The sequence below is a fragment of the Cucurbita moschata genome, unplaced genomic scaffold, assembly GCF_002738365.1.
Source record: "Cucurbita moschata cultivar Rifu unplaced genomic scaffold, Cmos_1.0 Cmo_Scf00036, whole genome shotgun sequence".
In the NCBI taxonomy this organism is placed as follows: domain Eukaryota; kingdom Viridiplantae; phylum Streptophyta; class Magnoliopsida; order Cucurbitales; family Cucurbitaceae; genus Cucurbita; species Cucurbita moschata.
This window is the reverse complement of record NW_019268552.1, coordinates 65,363-85,207: the sequence shown is the minus strand read 5'-3', so window position 1 is coordinate 85,207 and position 19,845 is coordinate 65,363. Positions and strand designations below refer to the sequence as shown.

General features: G+C 40.1%; 5 protein-coding genes across 14 annotated transcripts in view; 2 read left to right on the top strand and 3 right to left on the bottom strand.

Moving 5' to 3' along the window:
* The window catches only part of LOC111431379, a 9,443-nt gene extending 1,928 nt beyond the window's left edge, over positions 1-7,515 (top strand). The window contains exons 5-11 of the mRNA XM_023068003.1: positions 304-746; positions 1,839-2,431; positions 3,655-3,676; positions 3,946-4,099; positions 4,782-5,267; positions 6,063-6,227; positions 6,318-7,515. Of these exons, the coding sequence (XP_022923771.1) occupies positions 304-746; positions 1,839-2,431; positions 3,655-3,676; positions 3,946-4,099; positions 4,782-5,267; positions 6,063-6,227; positions 6,318-7,411 (2,957 nt within the window). The 3' untranslated portion in view covers positions 7,412-7,515. The remainder of the gene's footprint in view (positions 1-303; positions 747-1,838; positions 2,432-3,654; positions 3,677-3,945; positions 4,100-4,781; positions 5,268-6,062; positions 6,228-6,317) is intronic.
* Positions 7,516-8,382: 867 nt separating this feature from the next.
* LOC111431547 (aspartic proteinase) lies at positions 8,383-12,469 on the top strand. 3 transcript variants are annotated; one of them, XM_023068225.1, is made up of 14 exons: positions 8,383-8,606; positions 9,272-9,650; positions 9,746-9,806; positions 9,956-10,050; positions 10,137-10,249; positions 10,345-10,513; positions 10,597-10,636; positions 10,769-10,833; positions 11,211-11,324; positions 11,442-11,506; positions 11,592-11,748; positions 11,815-11,934; positions 12,037-12,125; positions 12,214-12,469. In XM_023068225.1, the coding sequence occupies exons 1-14, from the start codon at positions 8,398-8,400 to the stop codon at positions 12,296-12,298; spliced, it is 1,761 nt and encodes a 586-aa protein (XP_022923993.1). In that variant the 5' UTR covers positions 8,383-8,397; the 3' UTR covers positions 12,299-12,469. The 3 variants fall into 3 exon arrangements, with proteins under 3 accessions (XP_022923993.1, XP_022923995.1, XP_022923994.1); XM_023068227.1 differs by having other exon boundaries at positions 8,602-8,715; XM_023068226.1 differs by lacking the exon at positions 8,383-8,606 and adding an exon at positions 8,724-8,804.
* Positions 12,470-12,494: 25 nt separating this feature from the next.
* Positions 12,495-13,769, bottom strand: LOC111431378 (probable F-box protein At4g22030). Its single transcript, XM_023068001.1, has one exon. The coding sequence runs from the start codon at positions 13,767-13,769 to the stop codon at positions 12,495-12,497; it is 1,275 nt and encodes a 424-aa protein (XP_022923769.1).
* Positions 13,770-14,937: 1,168 nt separating this feature from the next.
* On the bottom strand, positions 14,938-18,408 carry LOC111431648 (aminomethyltransferase, mitochondrial-like). Of its 8 annotated transcripts, none has more exons than XM_023068347.1 (5): positions 18,387-18,408; positions 17,666-17,723; positions 16,190-16,765; positions 15,974-16,092; positions 14,938-15,662 (listed from the first exon to the last, which is right to left on the bottom strand). In XM_023068347.1, exons 3-5 carry the CDS (start codon positions 16,745-16,747, stop codon positions 15,116-15,118), a joined length of 1,224 nt encoding a protein of 407 aa, XP_022924115.1. In that variant the 5' UTR covers positions 16,748-16,765; positions 17,666-17,723; positions 18,387-18,408; the 3' UTR covers positions 14,938-15,115. The 8 variants fall into 8 exon arrangements, with proteins under 8 accessions (XP_022924115.1, XP_022924119.1, XP_022924118.1 ...); XM_023068351.1 differs by having other exon boundaries at positions 17,671-17,723; positions 18,387-18,404; XM_023068350.1 differs by lacking the exon at positions 18,387-18,408 and adding an exon at positions 18,287-18,305.
* Positions 18,409-19,371: 963 nt separating this feature from the next.
* The window catches only part of LOC111431377 (glycine-rich cell wall structural protein 2-like), a 1,130-nt gene continuing 656 nt past the window's right edge, over positions 19,372-19,845 (bottom strand). The window contains exon 2 of the mRNA XM_023068000.1: positions 19,372-19,838. Coding sequence (XP_022923768.1) covers positions 19,372-19,838 — 467 coding nt within the window. The remainder of the gene's footprint in view (positions 19,839-19,845) is intronic.

Here is a 19,845-nt window from a genome sequence, read left to right as displayed (position 1 = left end):
TTTTTTTTTTTTTTTTTTTTTTTTTAATATTTCAAAAATATCTTAAAAACTTTTATTAAGTCATTAATATTCTTCATTTTTTTTAATATTTTCTATTAATACTATATTTAAAAAATATTCATGATTTTTTTAAAAGTAATATTAACCTCTAACGTCTTATTTACCTTCCATTTTATCCATTTACTAATGGTAAGTATATCTTTTAAATTTTCTTTATAAAATTTAAAAATATTTTTGAAGTAAGTTTAAACTATTAGGGAATTTTAATTAATTGAAATATTTGTAATTTTGATTCCATCTTAGGTTTCAAATATATATACAAGAAGAAAATGATGCAAATACAAGCATGTCAAACGGTTGAGCTAATGTGGAGTGTAGTTCAGGATAAGATTGAAGAAGATAAGAGTTTGGATTTCATTTTACATCCCTCAAGCATGCTACACGATGCTGCAAGCGTCGGAAACGTTGAGTTTATGAGAGTGTTACTTCATACAAATCTTGAGTTTCTACGGATTGTTGATAGTAGTGGGAAGAACATATTTCACATGGCAGTTGAGAATCGACAACGGCGTGTCTTCAACTTAATTTATGATATGAAGCTCTTCGACCCAGTGGACTTTTTATACTATTTCAATGAAGAAAACATCAGCTTGCTTGAATTAGCTGCCAAAAGAGTAGATTCAAGTCATCTTGAACGTGTCTTGGGATCGTTCTTTCAAATGCATGAGGAGCTTCTATGGTTTAAGGTACTTTTAATTAGAGATATCAATGTTGAGGATTATTATTGAGAGTGAGTCCAGGTTGGCTAATTTAGGGGAAGATCATGGGTTTATAAGTGAGAATCTAATGTCCCACAGTTGGGGAGGAGAACAAAAAACCCTTTATAAGTGAATGGAAACCTTCCCTAGTAGATCGCTTTTAAAGCGGAAGCCTAAAAGGACAATATTTGTTATGAGGCCTTTTTGGGAAACCAAAGCAAAGCCACGAGAGCTTATGTTCAAAGTGGACGCTCGAAAGGGAAAGCCCATGGAAGCCCGCCACGAGAGGCTTTTTGGGAAAACTCAAAGCAAAGCCACGAGAGAGAGCTTATGCTCAAAGTGGATGCCCGAAAGGGATAGCCCATGGAAGCCCGTCATGAGAGGCCTTTTGGGGAAACCCAAAGCAAAGCCTCTGGGTCCTTACATAGGAATATTATCTCTATTGGTACGACGCCTTTTCAAGAAATCAAAGCAAAGCCACGAGAGCTTATGCTCAAAGTGGAAGCCCGCCACAAGAGCTTATGCTCAAAGTGGACGCCCGAAAGGGAAAGCCCATGGAAGCCCGCCACGAGAGGCCTTTTGGGGAAACCCAAAGCAAAGCTTCTAGGTTCTTACATAGGAATATTATCTCCATTGGTATGAGACATTTTCGGGAAACCAAAGCAAAGCCACGAGAGCTTATGCTCAAAGTAGAAGGCCGCCACAAGAGCTTATGCTCAAAGTGGATGCCCAAAAAGGAAAGCCCTTGGAAGCCCGCCACGAGAGGTCTTTTGGGGAAACCCAAAGCAAAGCCACGAGAGACCACTCAAAGTGGAAGCCCGAAAGAGAAAACCCAATATTTGCTAGCGGTGAATCTGGGTTGTTAGAAAGGAATATTATCTCTATTGTTATGAGGCCTCTTGGGGAAACCCAAAACAAAACCACTAGAGTTTATGCTCAAAGTAGACAATATCATACTAGTGTGGAGAGTCATTTACCTCGTGGGTCGGGCTCGTAAAAACACAAAATTATTTTACAAGTGATATTGTAGCAATATATAGTGTACCGTAATGATGACAAAATTTACCTAATATTATGAAGGAAGTAGAGGATATAGTAGAACGTAGAATAAGAATAAAGAAAGGGAATCAAACAGCAAGAGAATTATTCAACCAAGAACACACACAGCTTGCAAAAGAAGGAGAAAAGTGGGTGAAGAGTGCAGCCAATTCATCCATGCGAGCTGCAATATCAATAGCCATTATAGTTTTGTTTGCAGGCGGCATGAACTATGGGTCACGCTCACCCACGTTTGTTGACAACAAATGGGTGACTGTGTTCGTGATCTCAGATGCAATAGCCTTGATCTCATCTTCATTTGCAACGCTATTGTTTTGGTTGATGCAGAGGTCGCGGTGTGAGGAATCAGACTTTCTGCTGTGGTTGCCATTGGAATTGGTTGTTGGCATTGGATCCCTCTTCCTTTCATTGCTGGCAATGGTGCTGGCCTTCGATGCATACCTCTTCCTGCTCCTTGGAAAATATATTTGCTCGATTACATTGCTAATTGGTGGGACGTTTAGTGGTCTAATTTTCTTGTTTTGTGTGCTCCAATGGGAACTTTTGACTGATTGTTTCGCAGCAATATATGCCGGTGGGATGTCGTATTTATCCAACAATAGGCTCATCAAAGGGTTCTAATGTTTATCGTTGGCTACCCATTAATATAACTCTATTGAGCTAATAATGATATATTTTTTTTGTTTCAATTTTGGTAATATAACTCTATTGAGCTAATAATGATATATTTTTTTTGTTTCAATTTTGTGAAAAATTAATATTTTATCTATTAAATTATGTTCGAATCAGTCATACTATACACACACAAACAACCTTATGACATATTTTGTCTCGAGATTTTTTTTATGACATAAAGCGAATAATTGACATGGGTCTAGTGAATTCTTTCTGATGTAATGAACCGTTTGTTAAAATATCATCATTAGCTCAAGAGTGTTAACCCCAAACATTGTATTATATGAGAGACTGAATTTATATTTATGTTAAGAAAATGATTTAGGCTTTTAGGAATAAATTTAGGAGAATGATTCAGTAATTTTAGTAATAAATTTAGGTAAATGATTTAGATACTTTAGTAAAAACGTTATCATCCTGTAAATACCCCTCCACTTACTTAGTTTATCATCCCAAGAAATTTCAAAAATATCCCTCCATCCTACTTCGTTTATCATAAGAAATCCCAAAAATACCCCTCCATCCTACTTAGTTTATCATCGAGAAATTCCAAAAATACCCTTCCATCTTACCTAAAATCTCAAAAATACCCCCTATCCTACCTAGTTTATCCTCCCAAGAAATTCCAAAAATACCCTCCATCCTACTTATTTATCATCCCAATAAATCTCAGTAATAGAAAGTAGTAGCATTCTAGAGTGTCTTGTATTCTCTTCTCGATTTGTGTTAATAAAGAGTACGAGTGCTTCCCATAGAGAGTGAGTTGTGTTCTGTTGACACGGATCGTCCATTTTATTTTTGTGAATCGAAGATAAAGGGGATTCAACTAAAAGGTAATGACTTTGAGGATGGATAACTCCCATAGTGAGTTTGCCCAGGAATAAATTCACCGGTGCGATTACTAGGAATTTCAACTTCATATTGACGAATTACCACCTACAATCTGAACTGATGACGAGAGTTTTTGAAATTAGCACATTCCCATGAGGTTAGGTTCCTATGTCCCAATCATATAGCACGTGTTAAGAATGTTCTTCCGAAATCCTTTTCGTCATAAACGATCCACTTGCCCTCAAGCGGACTACCAAGGTTGACTCTTCTTGTTTGTTTGATTGATTCAGAAAAAGAAAAGTTCTTTTTTCTCTTTGTAATTGACATACAGAAAAGGGAGGAAGCTACCGTTTGTATTTTGGTATAGAGCAAACATGAAATGGATGGATGGATGAATGTTTGAAGGTCGCATACTTTTCTATGTGGAAAAAAAAAGACAAAATCCAAACAAATTGGAAGTCTTCGGAGACTCCGATGTTTCAAAATTGGCTTGACTTTGAAAAGTCAATTCATTTGGAGTCAATACACTCACAGATCTTCAAATTTCTTTAAAGGGTCTGCAAATCTCAAATCTCATTGCTTTTCAAAGCATCGATCAACATTTTAAAGAAAGGTTAATTAGCCAAAAATGAGGAGTTTCAGTTCTTCCGTACACAATGTGTTGGAGGTCGAGCTGCCGCAAGTGAATGGGAATGACTATCACAATAGGCTCAAATCCAAAATTCACAGATTCACCGATGCTCTGATTCGCGGTGTCAAATATATTCTCAACGATGGTATGATATGTTGAGGATTATTGGGAGTAAGTCCCACGTTGGCTAATTTAGGGAATGATCGTGCGTTTAGAAAGGAGGAATACTATCTCCCATTGGAATGAGGCATTTTGGGGAAGCCCAAAGCAAAGCCACGAGAACTTATGCTCAAAGTGGACAATATCATACCATTGTGGAGAGTCGTCATTCCTAACATGGTATCAGAGCCATTCCCTAAATTTAGCCATGTCAATAGAATCCTCAAATATCAAACAAAGAATTGTGAGTCTCGAAGGTGTAGTCAAAAGTGACTAAAGTGTCGAACAAATGGTGTACTTTGTTCGAGGGCTCCAGAGAAAGGAGTCGAGCCTCGATTAAGGGGAGGCTATTCGAGAGCTCCATAAGCCTTAGGGAAGGCTTATAAGGTACTTTGTTCGAGGGGAGGATTGTTGAGGATTATTGGGAGTAAGTCCCACATTGGCTAATTTAGGGAATGATTATGGGTTTATAGGTGAAGAATACTATCTCTATTGGTATGAGACCTTTTGGGAAACCTAAAACCAAAGTCACGAGAACTTATGCTCAAAGTGGACAATATCATACCATTGTGGAGAGTCGTGATTCCTAACATGATATAGAGATGTATGTGGTCTAAAGTAAATATACCATGTGCTCATACAATTATTGGTTTGGTTTGGTGTTTCAGGGAGGAGCCTTTCAGAGGGCAATGGTTCGGGCAACGACGACGCTCGATGTCGCCTGCACAAAGCGGCAATGAACGGCGACTGGGAAACGGCGGAGCAACTCGAAAGGGAAAATCCGGGAATTCTTTCAATGGTTATAAGCGAGGATAGAAACGAGACTTCTCTGCATATTGCTACAAGATGCAATCAGGTTGGTTTTGTGCAGAAATTAGTGGCGAGACTGAGCGATGAAGACTTGGGCATTGAAAATAGCTATGGAAACACAGCCCTTTGCATCGCTGCTACGTTAGGCGGCCTTGATATCGCCAAGTCGATGGTGGAAAAGCGTAAAGATTTGATTGGTGGGTCTAGAAATGTAACCCCTGTTTTAATTGCTGCAAGATATAAACACAACGACATGGTTTCTTATCTCCTCAGTCAGAAGGATCATATTGCCCCAGAAATGGAATTGGAGCTTCTTGTTGGTGCCATCTCTGCAAATCATTATGGTTTGTTTCCTACTCTTAGCTCGTGTCAATATTTTTACGGGTAATACATAAATAGTTATTGATATTTGAGTAAACGAGAGGGATAAATGAATGAACCGAGAGGGATAAATGAATGAACCGAGACTGTATCTGAAAGTCACTGTTATGTCATACCAATAAGGTGCTGTAGCATTATTTGCTTGGAGCAATTCTATATTGGGTAAGCTTGTAGGAATTTTTCTAGGATGTATGTGAGGGAAGACAAGACATGTTGAATGTGACCATGTTCGAGGGTAATGTAGGAGCCATCAAATGTTGAGTCTGGATTTTGAATTCTGATCCAAATCCTAGACATGGGTCGTTACAACATTTTTGGAATTCTACATTGCCTAAGGGAAAAGATTCGGTTGGTCCCTTCATTCAATAGATAAGTAAGTGTGTGATGTCCTATATTGGTTGGGAGGAGAACAAACCACCATTTATAAGGGTGTGGAAACCTTCCCCTAGTAGACGCGTTTTAAAGCCTTGAGGGGAAGCACGAAAGGGAAAGCCCAAAGAGGACAATATCTGCTAACAGCTGGCCCGTGGATTGTGATGTCCCACATTGGTTGGGGAGGAGAACAAACTACCATGGAAGCCCAAAGCAAAGCCATGAGAGGTTATGCTCAGAGTGCACAATGTGACACCTTTTGAATGGTTCAGTCCCTTCATTGGTATCCTAACCTTTCCTAACGAGTGAGGGCTAGAACGGCTCTCAAGTGGTTCGATAGTCCTTTTATTAATTCATGAGCTCATCGTGTTTCATTTTCGTTACAGATATAGCTTTGATTATTCTAAAGGGGAAGGATTGGTTAGCGACCAAACTAGACATCAATCAAGACACACTATTGCATACACTCTTGCATATAATGGCCCGGAAGCCTAACACTATTGCAAGCTACAAGATGACAGCCAAGTGGCAATCATGCATCGAAAAGAGCGGTTAGTTTCTTTAATTCTTTTCTTTTTTTTACCATAAAAAACCTCATCATTTCACGTTAAAACACTTACGGTAGATTTTTTTTTTAACAGTGTTCAAATGTTTATGCAAAAAAACAACCATGGAAATAAAAGCCCATCAAATGGTTGCAAACATGTGGAGTATTGTCAAAACAAATGCAACTTCAAAAGAAAATCTAATGAATTTCGTAATACATCCATCAAGCATGCTACATGATGCTGCAAGAGTTGGAAATGTTGAATTTCTAGAAATATTGCTGCATGAAAATCCTGATCTTCTACGGATATTCGACAACGATGGGAAGAGTATATTTCACGTAGCGGTCGAGAATCGACAAGAGGGTGTGTTCAATTTAATTTATGATATGAAACTCTTCAACCCAGATGACTTATTATACTATTTTGAAGCGAAAAAAATCAGCTTGCTTGAATTAGCAGCCAAAAGCGCTAATCCGAAGCATCTCGATCGAGTCTCGGGAGCAGTGTTTCAAATGCATAGCGAGCTTCTATGGTTTAAGGTAGTCGAGAATATAGTGGAGCTTACGACGAGGGTAAAAAGAAGCGGAGGGGAAACCGCGCGGGAAATATTCACTAGAGAGCATAAAGAGCTGAAGGAAGAAGGAGAGAAATGGGTGAAGAGGACAGCAAATTCATGCATGCTTGTAGCAACTTTGATAGCGACCGTCGTGTTTACAGCAGCGTTCACAGTGCCAGGAGGCAAGAACGAGAGCTCGGGGCTTCCCATATTTGTGGAGAAGAAATGGTTCACTGTGTTTGTGATATCAGATGGGATAGCATTGGTGTCTTCGTCGACTGCAGTACTGTTGTTTTTGTCGATCTTGACGTCGCGGTGTGCCGAGAATGATTTTCTGTTTTGGTTGCCATTGGAGTTGGTATGCGGGCTTGGATCCCTGTTTGTTTCTGTGCTGTGTATGGTGCTGGCTTTTGGTGCCGCCTTCTTCCTTTACTATGGTAAAGATACGGCTTTGCTTCCATTGATGATTACTGGGATGGCTGCTGTTCCAATTTTCTGGTTTTGTGTGCTCCAATGGAAGCTTTGGGCTCATGCTTTAGTGTCATTGCATGCTTCTACTGTGTTTTGTTTGTTGAGGAATAGGAAGACTAGTATCCTCAAGGCTATTACTAATGGTGTCTTTGTGCGTTAGAAGTGTATGTTTGTAATCATTACTTCAGAATAAAGTGTCAGTCTAACTGTTCAAATCCACTCTTAACAGATATTGTTCTCTTTTAGCTTTCTTTATTGAGCTTCCTCTCAAGGTTTTTTAAAACGTGTATGCTAGGGAGTGATTTTCACACTCTTATAAAGAATGTTTCGTTTCTCTATTTGATCGATGTAGAATCTTATAATGAAGTTCTGTAAAGAATGTAATAAAATTGGTGTCTTAGCGTGTAGACAACAAAATTTTATAAGATATGCGTCATAATGCTACAACTTGGGTGAATCATGCCTCACTCGATGCCAAGAATCCTAGCTCAATCTTGGTCAATGTACTAAATACGATGAATTTGAAGTTACGTCAACGCTACTATGTGACTCAATGTTATCAAGATTTTTCAAACTTAAATACATGAATAAGGTACATGAATAAGGTACAATCTAGATCGGTTACTCTCTTGTTTGTGCTAGTTATTTTACATTTAGACTTTGAGCCTCGTGAATTTCAAACATGGCTCGATCGATAAGGAGTATCTGTAACAGACCAAGCCCACTGTTAGTAAATGTTTCATTTTTCTCTCTAATGAATATGAGATCTTACCGTCCACATCCTTTAGGGGCCAACGGCCTTATATGGAATGTTTCCTTCCTCTCCACAGTTCAATGTCACATTGATGGTATGAAATGATAAATTTACCATTTAAAGAAGTTTGTTAGAATGAAGGCCACACCATAGCTTCCTATACACAGAAGCACACAATAACATCTTCCTCTCCCATTGCCTTTCATATCACCTTACGACACGTCGTCTCTCAATTAACCAACACATTGCCTTCTTTGCGGACACGTAACGTTTCCTATTTATTTTAATTCACTTTCTCTCTGATCCCTCCATCACACGATCAACGGTTGATATTAAACGGGAACACCGTATTCTCTCTAGTACTGGTTGCACAAGATTCTCAACCCGCCGAAATGCTTTTCTTCGGGATCCGAGTATTGAAATCCTCGGGTCCGATGCGTGGACGACTCTACAAGATTCGTCCGATTAAAAGACAACTCTGTCCCTCCAAAACGGACGGCACAGATCAAATCCTCTCTGCCATTTTCCAACGCTTGAGCTTGAATTGTAACCGGTTGATGAGTTGGGTCCGTTTGATTTCTTTTATTTTTGGAGTGGACAGGTCGGTTAACAGTCGCTTCTTCCTTCCAATGTATTCTTGCTTTGTTTATAAAGAGGCAGATTCGCGTATCATTTCCCCAATTCTCTTGTTCGTCTGAAATCTTTTTCTGGTGGGTTTTCTGATTTTTATGCCTCGATCGCCTTTTTTTAGTTGTTTTTGGTTTTGTTATTTGGACTTCATTGTTTACTTGATCCTCAAGTTGGTAAATGGGTTTTGTTTACTTTTTGAATTGTTGTTTGTTTATGTGATTATAGTTTTTTGTTTGTCTATCCGGATTCAGTTCATTGTTATCTGATTACTTTTTCGATGATCGTGGGGTTGTCGGGTTGCTGATCATGTTTTTGGGTCTTGAATTGTAAGCTTTTTGCATGTGTATGGGTTTGTTACGCCATTTGATCGCATCTTTTTAAGGGTTCTTTTTATTCTTCTGTTCTGCAATTTGGTGAAGTTCATAGTTTATACTTTATTGTTTAACCTCAATCTGGAACAATTCAAGAGGGTCACGCCTGAAATTTGATTTTGAATCATAGTTTTTCCATGTAAGAATTGAACAGTTTGGGGCTTGTTTGAGTAGGTTAGGTTTTTATTAATAGTTTAGGGCTCATCTATCTTGACTTGTATCAGGTTATAATTCATGATTTCTCAACTTCACTTTGGACTTGTAGGTTGCCAATGGCTTCGTACCACTCCAAAGCAGCTTTCTTGTGTTTGTTCTTGTTGGTTTCATTTAATATTGTGTGGTCTGCATCCAATGATGGGTTGCTTAGAGTTGGATTAAAGAAGATTAAGTTAGACCCAGAGAACCGTTTAGCTGCCCGCGTTGAGTCCAAGGATGCAGAGATTTTGAAAGCTGCTTTCAGAAAGTATAATCCTAAGGGTAATCTTGGAGAATCTTCTGATACTGATATTGTTGCGTTAAAGAACTACCTGGACGCTCAGTACTATGGTGAGATCGCCATTGGTACACCCCCACAAAAGTTCACTGTGATTTTTGACACTGGCAGCTCCAATCTGTGGGTGCCTTCTGCCAAGTGCTTGTTTTCTGTAAGGATCTGTCGCCTTGATTATATTCAGAAACGTAAACCATTAAGTAGAAATGATACCTTTGGAATGTACTCAACTTTTTGGTTTTGTTGTAGGTGGCTTGTCATTTCCATGCCAGGTACAAGTCAAGCCGCTCAAGTTCATACAAGAAAAACGGTACTTTCTTAAGTCTATGTTCAAGATTGAATTGTAATTATTGGTACTTATTTTGATGTGGGGATGTTTGTAGTTTGTTCTTGCACGATGTCACGGAGCTGTTACTACAATTGCACTCGAAAATAATTCGGTTTATTGACATTGTGCAGGGACATCTGCTTCAATTCGGTATGGCACTGGAGCAGTCTCTGGTTTCTTTAGTTATGACAATGTCAAAGTTGGAGACCTAGTCGTAAAGGAACAGGTAACTTCCGGCATTAACTATGTTTATATCGAATTGAACAGTTGGAATATCAATGGTTTGTTCTTTATTGCTATTGTCCCTTTCAGGTGTTCATAGAAGCAACCAGAGAACCGAGTCTTACGTTTCTGGTGGCCAAGTTTGATGGGTTGTTGGGACTTGGTTTTCAAGAGATCGCTGTCGGTAATGCTGTCCCAGTATGGTAGGATATGTTCTTCCAACAATCCTGATTCTTGTTTAAGATTCCTCTTGGTTCATGGAGAGGCTTGAATGAGGCGTTTGTAATGTTCTTCTCAGGTATAACATGGTTGAACAAGGTCTGGTTAAGGAACCCGTCTTTTCGTTTTGGCTCAACCGCAACGTTGAGGAGGAAGAAGGAGGTGAAATTGTGTTTGGTGGGGTTGACCCTAAGCATTATAGGGGCAAGCACACTTATGTTCCTGTCACACAGAAAGGTTACTGGCAGGTTGGTTACCAAGTCTACATCTCATCCATTCTACTTCTAATTGTTATTACACCCCATGCTTATTTTTTCTTTCGGGTTTGTAGTTCGACATGGGCGATGTTCTCATTGATGGTGAACCAACTGGTATGCTTCCATGTTTCACTTATTAATTAAAGGCAAAGGAGAGTTTTTCTTTTTTTTTTTCTTTTGTTTCTGTAATAGGTGGTTTGAGTTCTGTGTTTATGTGCTTCTGACTACAGAAATTTGTTGATTCAGGATTTTGTGATGGTGGTTGTTCAGCAATAGCTGATTCTGGAACTTCACTGTTGGCTGGCCCAACTGTGCGTACATAGACTTGACCTTGTTCTTCCCTGTCATCTGTAACTTGGCTTCACATGTGCTATATACCATATTGCATGACACTTTTTTATAAATAAGTTGAGACTTCTCCGTTTTAAGATGGCTAATCAACCATTCGTGAGATCCCACATCGGTTGGGGAGGAGAACGAAACATTCTTTAGAAGGGTGTGGAAACCTCTCCCTGCTAGCGGTGGGCTTGAGCTTGAGCTTGTTATAATCAGTGTCTTTATAATCCTTGGACGTAAAGACCGGTTAGCCTTTGATGCAAGAACATACTTGATTGAATAGAAATACAGTGATTGTCTCTGCAGTTGGGTTAAATGGCTATTCACTCCAATGTTTGTCTCTCTCTTTCAGCCTGTTATAACTATGATCAATCACGCCATTGGAGCTAAAGGAGTTGTTAGCCAGCAATGCAAGGCCGTTGTCGCACAATATGGGCAAACTATTATGGACTTGCTTTTATCTGAGGCAAGATAACGTTTTCGTTTTTAACTTGTTGATTCTTAACGTAGCATTTTGGTCTTATACTGCTTAAGATACCCAATCTTTATACCTTTTATGGAGCTCTTTTGATTTTTTCAACAGGCAGATCCGAAGAAGATATGTTCTCAAATTAATTTGTGTACTTTCGATGGAACTCGAGGAGTCAGGTGAGTGAGGCATACATGCTTTTTATCGGACCACACACGTTTACTCGGTGAATTTACTGACCCTGAAATTATGTTGGTCATGTAGTATGGGAATTGAGAGTGTGGTAGACGAGAATGCCGGGAAATCATCCGACAGTCTACGCGACGGTATGTGCTCTGTATGTGAGATGACTGTTGTCTGGATGCAAAATCAACTTCGTCAGAATCAAACCAAAGAACGCATAATAAACTATATCAATGAGGTAAAAAAGATCGGTTTTCTTCAGAATATCGATTCTTGTTGACTCGACTAATTAACTCCCCTGCAGCTATGTGATCGTATGCCGAGTCCAATGGGACAATCAGCCGTCGACTGTGGACAACTTTCTTCCATGCCTACTGTTTCCTTCACCATTGGTGGCAAAATATTCGACCTTGCACCCGAAGAGGTAAATACAGAAAAGAAAATCGCTTGAACGGAGAATTTTATCCCCTTTCGGTTTTTATCCCTTTTCGGTATCGTTCTCTAAAATAGCGAGCAATGTGAACAGTATATACTCAAGGTTGGTGAGGGTCCTGTAGCTCAGTGCATAAGTGGATTTACTGCATTCGATATCCCTCCTCCTCGTGGACCCCTCTGGTATATATGTTTTTACCATTTACTTTGCTTTCAGAATCACTCAAAGTATCCTTCCCTTTCATTAAGAACCTGTTTTCGTTGGCCACAGGATCTTGGGAGATGTCTTCATGGGTCGCTACCACACCGTCTTTGATTTTGGCAAGCTGAGAGTCGGTTTTGCAGAGGCAGCTTGAAGAAACCTCCTTGTTTGGTATCTTTTAATGTTTATACATATGAGCCATCTTTAGTTTTCAGTCGAACCTTACTTTAAGTTGATGGATTTATAAAGTAAAGCCCAAGATTGTAAATGCTTGTTACTGTTCTAATCTTCTATATAGATACACAGCTTGTACAGTTGCTTTATATCTCTGCTGATTTATACATGAACTTTTAGAAAAGCTTGCTTGCAAACTCTCCCATTTCCTCTGTTCTTCTGCTTGAATTTGATGCAGCCAATTCCCTGAGTTCTGATAAGCTCCTCCCTAGTTGTAAAGCAACCTTCATTTCCAACACTTCTCCGTTCTCCCTTTTTCGAACGTCTCTCAAATTTACGTTCGATTCGATTGTTTCTTCCATGAGCTTAAAGAAACCTGCATTGCTTCTGTACATCTCAAACACCATCCCAACTTGACCACCGTGTTCCATTGCGTTCGCAATGCTCGCCATAGATCCTGCTACAACTCCAAGTATAACAGGCCATGTCCCTGAGCAAGAACCTACAAGAACTGACCCAAATGCTCCAAGCAAGGTTAATAATGGGCCAGAAACTGCTAAAATCTTGTTGATTTGTAAGGCCTTTTGGCTCAATCTCAAGTATTCTTGCTGATCTCTCTTTAGCACCCCAGCAATCTCTCTCATTTCATCTTCTAGCGCCCTACTCCATCCATTTCCACCGAGCTTCGTGCTTGCTTGCTTATGCTTAGGCTTCTGCATTGTCTTTCGTTGAGGCCACCAAGTTGCAGGCTCCACATTGGTGGGGAATTTTTCAATCATGGATCCTAATAAAGGAAGTGGGTATGCTCTATCCAAAGCCAACACTTTCTCCATTGCTTCGTCTACTTGGTTGTTGTTGAGATCTCCCAGGGAGAGTTTGGACTGAAGCTGACAATGAAGCTGCTTGAACAACCTAGCAGCATTTCTCTGTTCTTCTGCTAGTTGGGATGGTTGTAACTTGTTCATCACCACCGACATTCCAGTTGCTGCTAAATATAGCAACGTCGATGATATCTTTAGCGCCATGATCGGTGCACCGGTCGTGGCTGCAGCTGCCAACCCAACCATGGTAGCAGCTCCAAGAGTAATTGCATTCAAGGAAGTCAGCAAAAGTCGGTTCCAATTGTCACGTTGCACCCCGACATTCCAATGCATTTCCACTCTATCCGCTATGGCTTCCATAACCGCATAAATCTTCGCAGCCACGACAGGATCTGGCTGACTCGCAACACTGTTGAAAGTTGGAATTTTAAACCCACTTCCCATCTCCAATTTCTCAACCAAATCTCTGCTTTGCAACTTAGGTAGAGACACAGGAGTGGGTTTAAACATAGGTGAACTCATTGTAGCTTTACAAACTCCTTTACTGCAATCGGCTGATAGAGAAGACGACGATGAGGAAGACGAAGAACTCTTGAAATACATTAAGCTTGCAGTTCTAAATGCAGCCATTTAATCACACTGATATGGAAAACTCAGGTTTGAAGCAAAGAGAGAGACAGCTGATTTGAATAAAATGGCTTCAAATTTGTATGTATATATAGAAAGGCAGAGATGTACGAAGTGGTTGATTCTCAAGTTCAAGACTCGAGCAGTGGGAAAAGGCTGATCTGTTACAGAACACAAATCTACGACGGTTCCTTCACCCAACTCCAAACAGCTAGAAATGACGTAATAATGGAGAAGAGATAACATGTTTTTGTTCAAAAATTGCCTTTAAACCGACAAACATTGTTCTGTTCTGACAACCCATAGGCTCCATGCTTCTGTGTTTCAAGTTTGTTCGTTCATTTCAAGAATGAATCCGATAAAGTTATGTTCTTTGACGCGTTTCACTAAGCCGGTTCGTGTGTAAGTTTTTGAGACGTTGACAAATGAATTTCCCATTCGGTAAGTCAAAGGTGGCCAGTCAAAATTTAACCACTTATTCATATTTAGATTTATATTCAACCATTTGTTTATTTATTCATTTTCCCTCCATAAAACATGTAATATACCAAAGATACGTGTAAACGGGATTCGGACTAACGCATTATATTTTTTCTATGAAAATTAAATTAAACGAGTAATGGAACGAAAATATGATATTACTTTTGTAACTATTGTTTGATTCTCTCATTTTTGCTATTAATTAATTTCCATCGAGTATCACACGTGAACACACAACAACAAAACTAGGACTTTAAATTGTCAAAACTAAGCTTCCCTCTTAATACTATTCAACAATCTTCCCTTTGGAAAAGTACACCATAGAGTCTCCCGTGAGGCCTATGGAGCTCTCAAACATCCTCCCCTTAATTGAAGCTCGAGTCCTTTCTCTAAAACCCTCGAACAAAGAAAACTATTTATTCAACATTTAAGTCCCTTTTGACTATATTTTTGAAGGTCCCAACTTTATTCGACGACGTTTGAAGATTCCATTGACATGACTAAATTAAAGGTTGCGGGTATTTTTCTACCAACTAGGGCCCTCCCTTCACCACTCCCATGGGGATGGTCTACAGGGGTTCATAACTACTCCTCTTACTACAGGACGCTTACCTAGCCAACATTCAGATCCGGCTGTACCCAAACTTTTCTGGTTTACCCCACCATTCTCCACTTGTCTAACTTTATGTTGAAATGTAAATGGCTCAAATGCAAGATTACATTTTTATGATCAACAAGTTCTGATTAGCGCAGTTTGAAAACAAATACCCCAATACTTCTTCTGACATCTAGGAAATACAGAATCTGGTCAGGAGAAAAGGGTCAGATCAGAAAAATCTTACAGGACAGGACAGCATGGCAGACACGAACTATGTTGGCTTGTAGTATTTTGTAGGAACGAATGGCATTTTAGTGACAGCACCATCGTAGGCCTTTCCTCTGATAATGATCTTAACTTTGGTGCCAGCCTTGTGAGATCCAGATTTCACATAACCCATAGCGATGTTCTTCTTCAGGCATGGGCTAAATCCTCCACTGGTGACTTCTCCAATGCTTTTTCCTTCCTCATTCTGAATCTCACTGTGGCTCCTTGCAGGAGGGCCTGAAGAGAAGAACCCAACACGCCTTATTGCTGGGCCCTCTTCAAGTTGTTTCAGAATCACCTCAGCACCAAGAAAACCCCCCTCGGCTCTCCTCCTTTTCCCTATGGCCCATGTTAATCCTGCTTCCACTGGTGTTATATGTTGTTCCATGTCATTGCCGTATAAACACAAGCCAGCCTCGAGTCGAAGACTGTCTCGAGCGCCCAGTCCTGTCAATCTTACCTTCCCCTCTGATTTCTCCAAGATTGCTTTGGCGAGATCCACAGCGTGCTCTGAAGGCACTGATATTTCAAATCCATCTTCACCTGTGTACCTGATTATTTCACAAGTATATATAAGAAACTGTAACGGGTTCGAACCAACACGATACTAGAACTCGACATTGAGAGGCAAGCCATTGATAAATGGACTTCAAACAGTTTTTCCAAGGTTTCCCAAGGATAGCAGTAGCTGGGGCAAAAGTGTGTAAATACCGGATGCATAGGTTGAGTCATTTGCTAAACAACTATTTTGTTGGGCGATCAACGTTAATAACATGTTCAGTTATTCAAACATTTCACGAGGTATCAAAAGACTTGGCTCGTTCAGATTGGAAAGAGAAATGTAAGCCAAATTGAACCTTACCCTGTCCTGGTGAGATAGCAATGGGCTCCATTGATGTCCAATATGCGGAACTCACCAAAGTAAAGCTTGCTCAAGTCGTCCTTAGTCAATTGTTGAAGAGATGGTGCAGCAAGAGGGCCCTATGAAAGGAAGTCAATGAACTTTTTCACATTGGTATCACAATAAGAATTTATCCAAATTTCGGATGGGGAAACGAAATGAACGGAATATGTAAACCTGGAGAGCTAGAAGAGATCTCTCATCATGAATATGCCAAGAAACGTCGCCTCCTTTGGCCTTGAAGGCCTTCATGTGCTCCTCAATGTGAGCTAAATCCTTGTCTCTGCAGCCCGCATTGACAACCAAATAGAGGTGGTCATCTGTGACCTTGGTGATCACTGAGTCATCAATGGCGCCACCCTTTTCATTGGTAAAGACAGTAAGTGTTCCAGTTCCAGGAGCAAGACCAGCAACATCAGCAATAACAAGTGATTCAAGGAAAGGGATAGAATCCTTCCCCTTAAGGCTCAGTCCACACATATGGGAGACATCAAACAGTCCACCATTCTGCCTACAGTTCACAGTGGAATCCATTATTGAGTCCTTGTATTGAATAGGCATGCTCCATCCAGCAAATGGAACCATCTTTCCACCATGAGCAACATGAAAATCATATAGAACAGTTTTTTTGAGCTCAGACTCCCCAGAAAAGAATCGACGTCCCACAGCCTTCTTATCAGACTGGGCAAGACGGCGAGTAATTGATTGCCCCAGTTGCCATAGACCTCCCCTCATCTTGCTACTCTAGAATATCTGGACATAGAATTGAAACAAATTTAGGCAATAAAGCTCTACTTCAAAATTAAAAATTAAACCAGCCAAGCCTACGGCTAGCAAATATTGTCATCTTTGGATTTTTTCTTTCGGGCTTCCCCTCAAGGTTTTAAAACGCGTCTACTAAGGAGAGGTTTCCAAACCCTTATCGAGGGTGTTTTGTTTTCCTCCTCAACCAATGTGGGATCTCACAATCCACCTCGTTCCCTTCTCCAATCGATGTGGGACTTCCACCAAATCCATCCCTTTCGGGGCCCAATGTCCCGGCTGGACATCACCTCATCACCCCTCTTTGGGGCTCAGCCTCCTCGCTGGCACATTGCTTGGTGTCTGGCTCTAATACTATTTAAGCCCACCGCTAGCAAATATTGTCCTTTTTGAGTATTCCCTTCCGGGTTTCCACTTAAGATTTTAAAACGCATTTACTAGGAAGAGGCTTATACACCCTTATAAAGGGTGTTTCGTTTTCCTCCCCATGAGATCTCACACACACCCTGTACCCTTGATACGAAAGAACAAGATGGAATGCAAAACATCGAGTGCATGTGATTTTGAGACACCGCCTGGAACAATTATAGACTGACCATCTAAGAAATATCCAAAGCAGTCAAGTTTATAGCACTACTTCAAGAAATCCAGAGAAAATCAAATTCCAAGTTCTAATCATGAATATCAAATCTACAAAACAGGGTGTTTGTGTGTTATCTTTCAACATAAATTTCCAATATCCCATCAAGCTATCCGAGAAACTTACAAGGCCAATCGACCAACCGCAAGAGGAAGAGAAAAATCATCAGAAAAGGTAAGAACACACATTGAAAAACGCAATGTCAGCAGCTAATAAACTCCAGAAATGAAGAGAAGAGAAAGAACGAAGACCTTACAGAGATGGGTTTTCTTGTTGGCCCTTCAAATTTATTTCTTCAAGGAAACAAATCTGACAGCCAAAAGGAGCAGTTGTGGATCAGTCTCAAGATATCAGGAGGAGAGAAAAAGGCATGAACCTTTATATATGTGTAGGTTATTTAACATCACATAGCAACAAAATAACAACAATCAAAGAAAAAAAAAACTGAGCGGTTCGGTGAAATATGAAGTGGGTGGCGTAGGGTGCCCTCTCCTAATCGAGCAGCCAAAAACACCCCATCTTCAATGGGTGGTGGTGGCACAATTTCACACACACCCTAATCTCTTACAACTCTCTGCCCATTCTTCGATCAAACTTATACCCACAATGTACAGCGCCTGATACTAAAATCAAATACAAAAAGCAGGAAATCTCCACCGTTAAACTCGTAGCACTATTGACACAATGGTGCGGTGAGCGATCGCTTCAGAACTAGGAAATAGAAACGAAAAAGGAGAATAAAAGCAGCTTTTCTATTCCATACTTCCATAAATTACTTCTTTATCAGATAATTTATTGATTTTTCGAAGATAGGATCAACAAAATGATAAGGGTAAAGAGTTCGATAAACAAATGAAATTAACGATAATCACCTAATGCGACTTTGATTTGGTTAAAATGGCCATATCTTATATTATTTGAGTTTAGGAAGATCAACAGATCCTCGATCATGCGCCGCCGCGACGGCAGTACCTTGGTGATTGGAACGACGCTATCACCGCCTTTCATCGAAACAACGTCGGATCTGAGCCAACCTCACGAGTCGATAAGGATGGGCTTTGGAACATTGGGCTGGGCCTAGTCTACCGATTACCGCCGATGGATAAAAATGGGCTAGGCCTTGTTAGGTGAGTTTAGTAATATCGGGCCTAGTTTTATAGAGAATATTGAGTGACTTTAATATTGTAAGATTATTAATTATAATTAATACGTTATTTATTTAATATTTGATTGAGCTTAAAATGATTTGACTTTATAATATTTATATTAAATATTTTCTAAAAATTTGCTAAATTTTTTTAAGAGTAATTGTTCATGAATAAAAGGAAAAATATTGTTTGTTTTCTAAAATTTCAATAAAAAAAAGGTTTTTTTAGTATGTTTTTTTTTAAATGTTATTTTCTCTGGAACTAAACAGAATAATCTAAATGTTTATGTAAGAGCTTAGACTCACCTTAGTCGATATTGTTTGTTTTGGTCCGTAATGTATTGTCATCGATCTCACAATCCACTCCTTTTGGGGAACTAGTGTTGTCGCTGACACACCGCCCCGTGTTTGGCTTTGATATCATTTGTAATGACTCAAGCTCACTATTAGTAGATATTGTCTGCTTGGGCCTGTTACGTACCGCTATCAAACTCATGGTTTTGAAACATGTCTACTAAAGAGAGATTTTCACACTTTTAGAATGTTTCGTTTTACTCTTTGTTTGATGTGAGATCTTACCGTCTTTCTTTGAAAATCTTGGATTATTACCAAACACTAAAATAGATAAACGGAGTTTAAAAATTGAAATAGTATTTTATGATAAAGATTTTAAACATGGAACTTGAACTTAATGTGGAAACAATATATAATATGGTAAATGCATGAAAAATAATGGCTTATTAAGATTACAAACAAATTTTGTATTATCTTAGACTGCATGGGAATGGTAATGGTAATGGGAAAAGGTGTCTAAGGATTGGCATTGGTATTGGTGGTTTTGGCTTGAGCATGACCGTTGGACTCATCGGCTCCATTGTTGGTGTTTCCCATTCCAAACCCAACGCCCATCCCGAACCCCATCCCGAATCCCATCCCCATGCCTTGTCCGCCCTTCCCACCGCCGCCGCCAACGCTATTTGTAAACCCTTCACCGCCTCCAAAACCACCGCCCTCCCCTTTCCCATATCCTCCATTTGGACCACTTTCTCCTCCTCCTCCTCCTCCGCCGCCGCCGCCGCCACTGCCGCTTCCTCCAGTACCTACGCCACCGCCAAATCCACTACCGTAACCATTTCCTCCATTTGTACCTCCACTACCGCCGCCGCCTCCCCCTCCAGCTCCACCGCCACCAATACCACCACCTCCCCCAAACCCACTTCCATGTCCATACGCCTCCCCTCCCCGAACAGAATTGCCCCCACCACCACCGCCGCCACCTCCACA

Coding starts and splice junctions, on each gene's coding strand:
- LOC111431648 (XM_023068347.1), bottom strand. CDS start 16,747: ATGAGGGGAGGTCTATGGCAACTGGGGCAATCAATTACTCGCCGTCTT. Junction 16,093..16,189: donor GATCTCTTCTAGCTCTCCAG/GTTTACATATTC, acceptor TTCCTTTCATAG/GGCCCTCTTGCTGCACCATC. Junction 15,663..15,973: donor TGCTATCTCACCAGGACAGG/GTAAGGTTCAAT, acceptor TGAAATAATCAG/GTACACAGGTGAAGATGGAT.
- LOC111431378 (XM_023068001.1), bottom strand. CDS start 13,769: ATGGCTGCATTTAGAACTGCAAGCTTAATGTATTTCAAGAGTTCTTCG.
- LOC111431547 (XM_023068225.1), top strand. CDS start 8,398: ATGCTTTTCTTCGGGATCCGAGTATTGAAATCCTCGGGTCCGATGCGT. Junction 10,514..10,596: donor CACAGAAAGGTTACTGGCAG/GTTGGTTACCAA, acceptor TCGGGTTTGTAG/TTCGACATGGGCGATGTTCT. Junction 11,935..12,036: donor TCGACCTTGCACCCGAAGAG/GTAAATACAGAA, acceptor CAATGTGAACAG/TATATACTCAAGGTTGGTGA.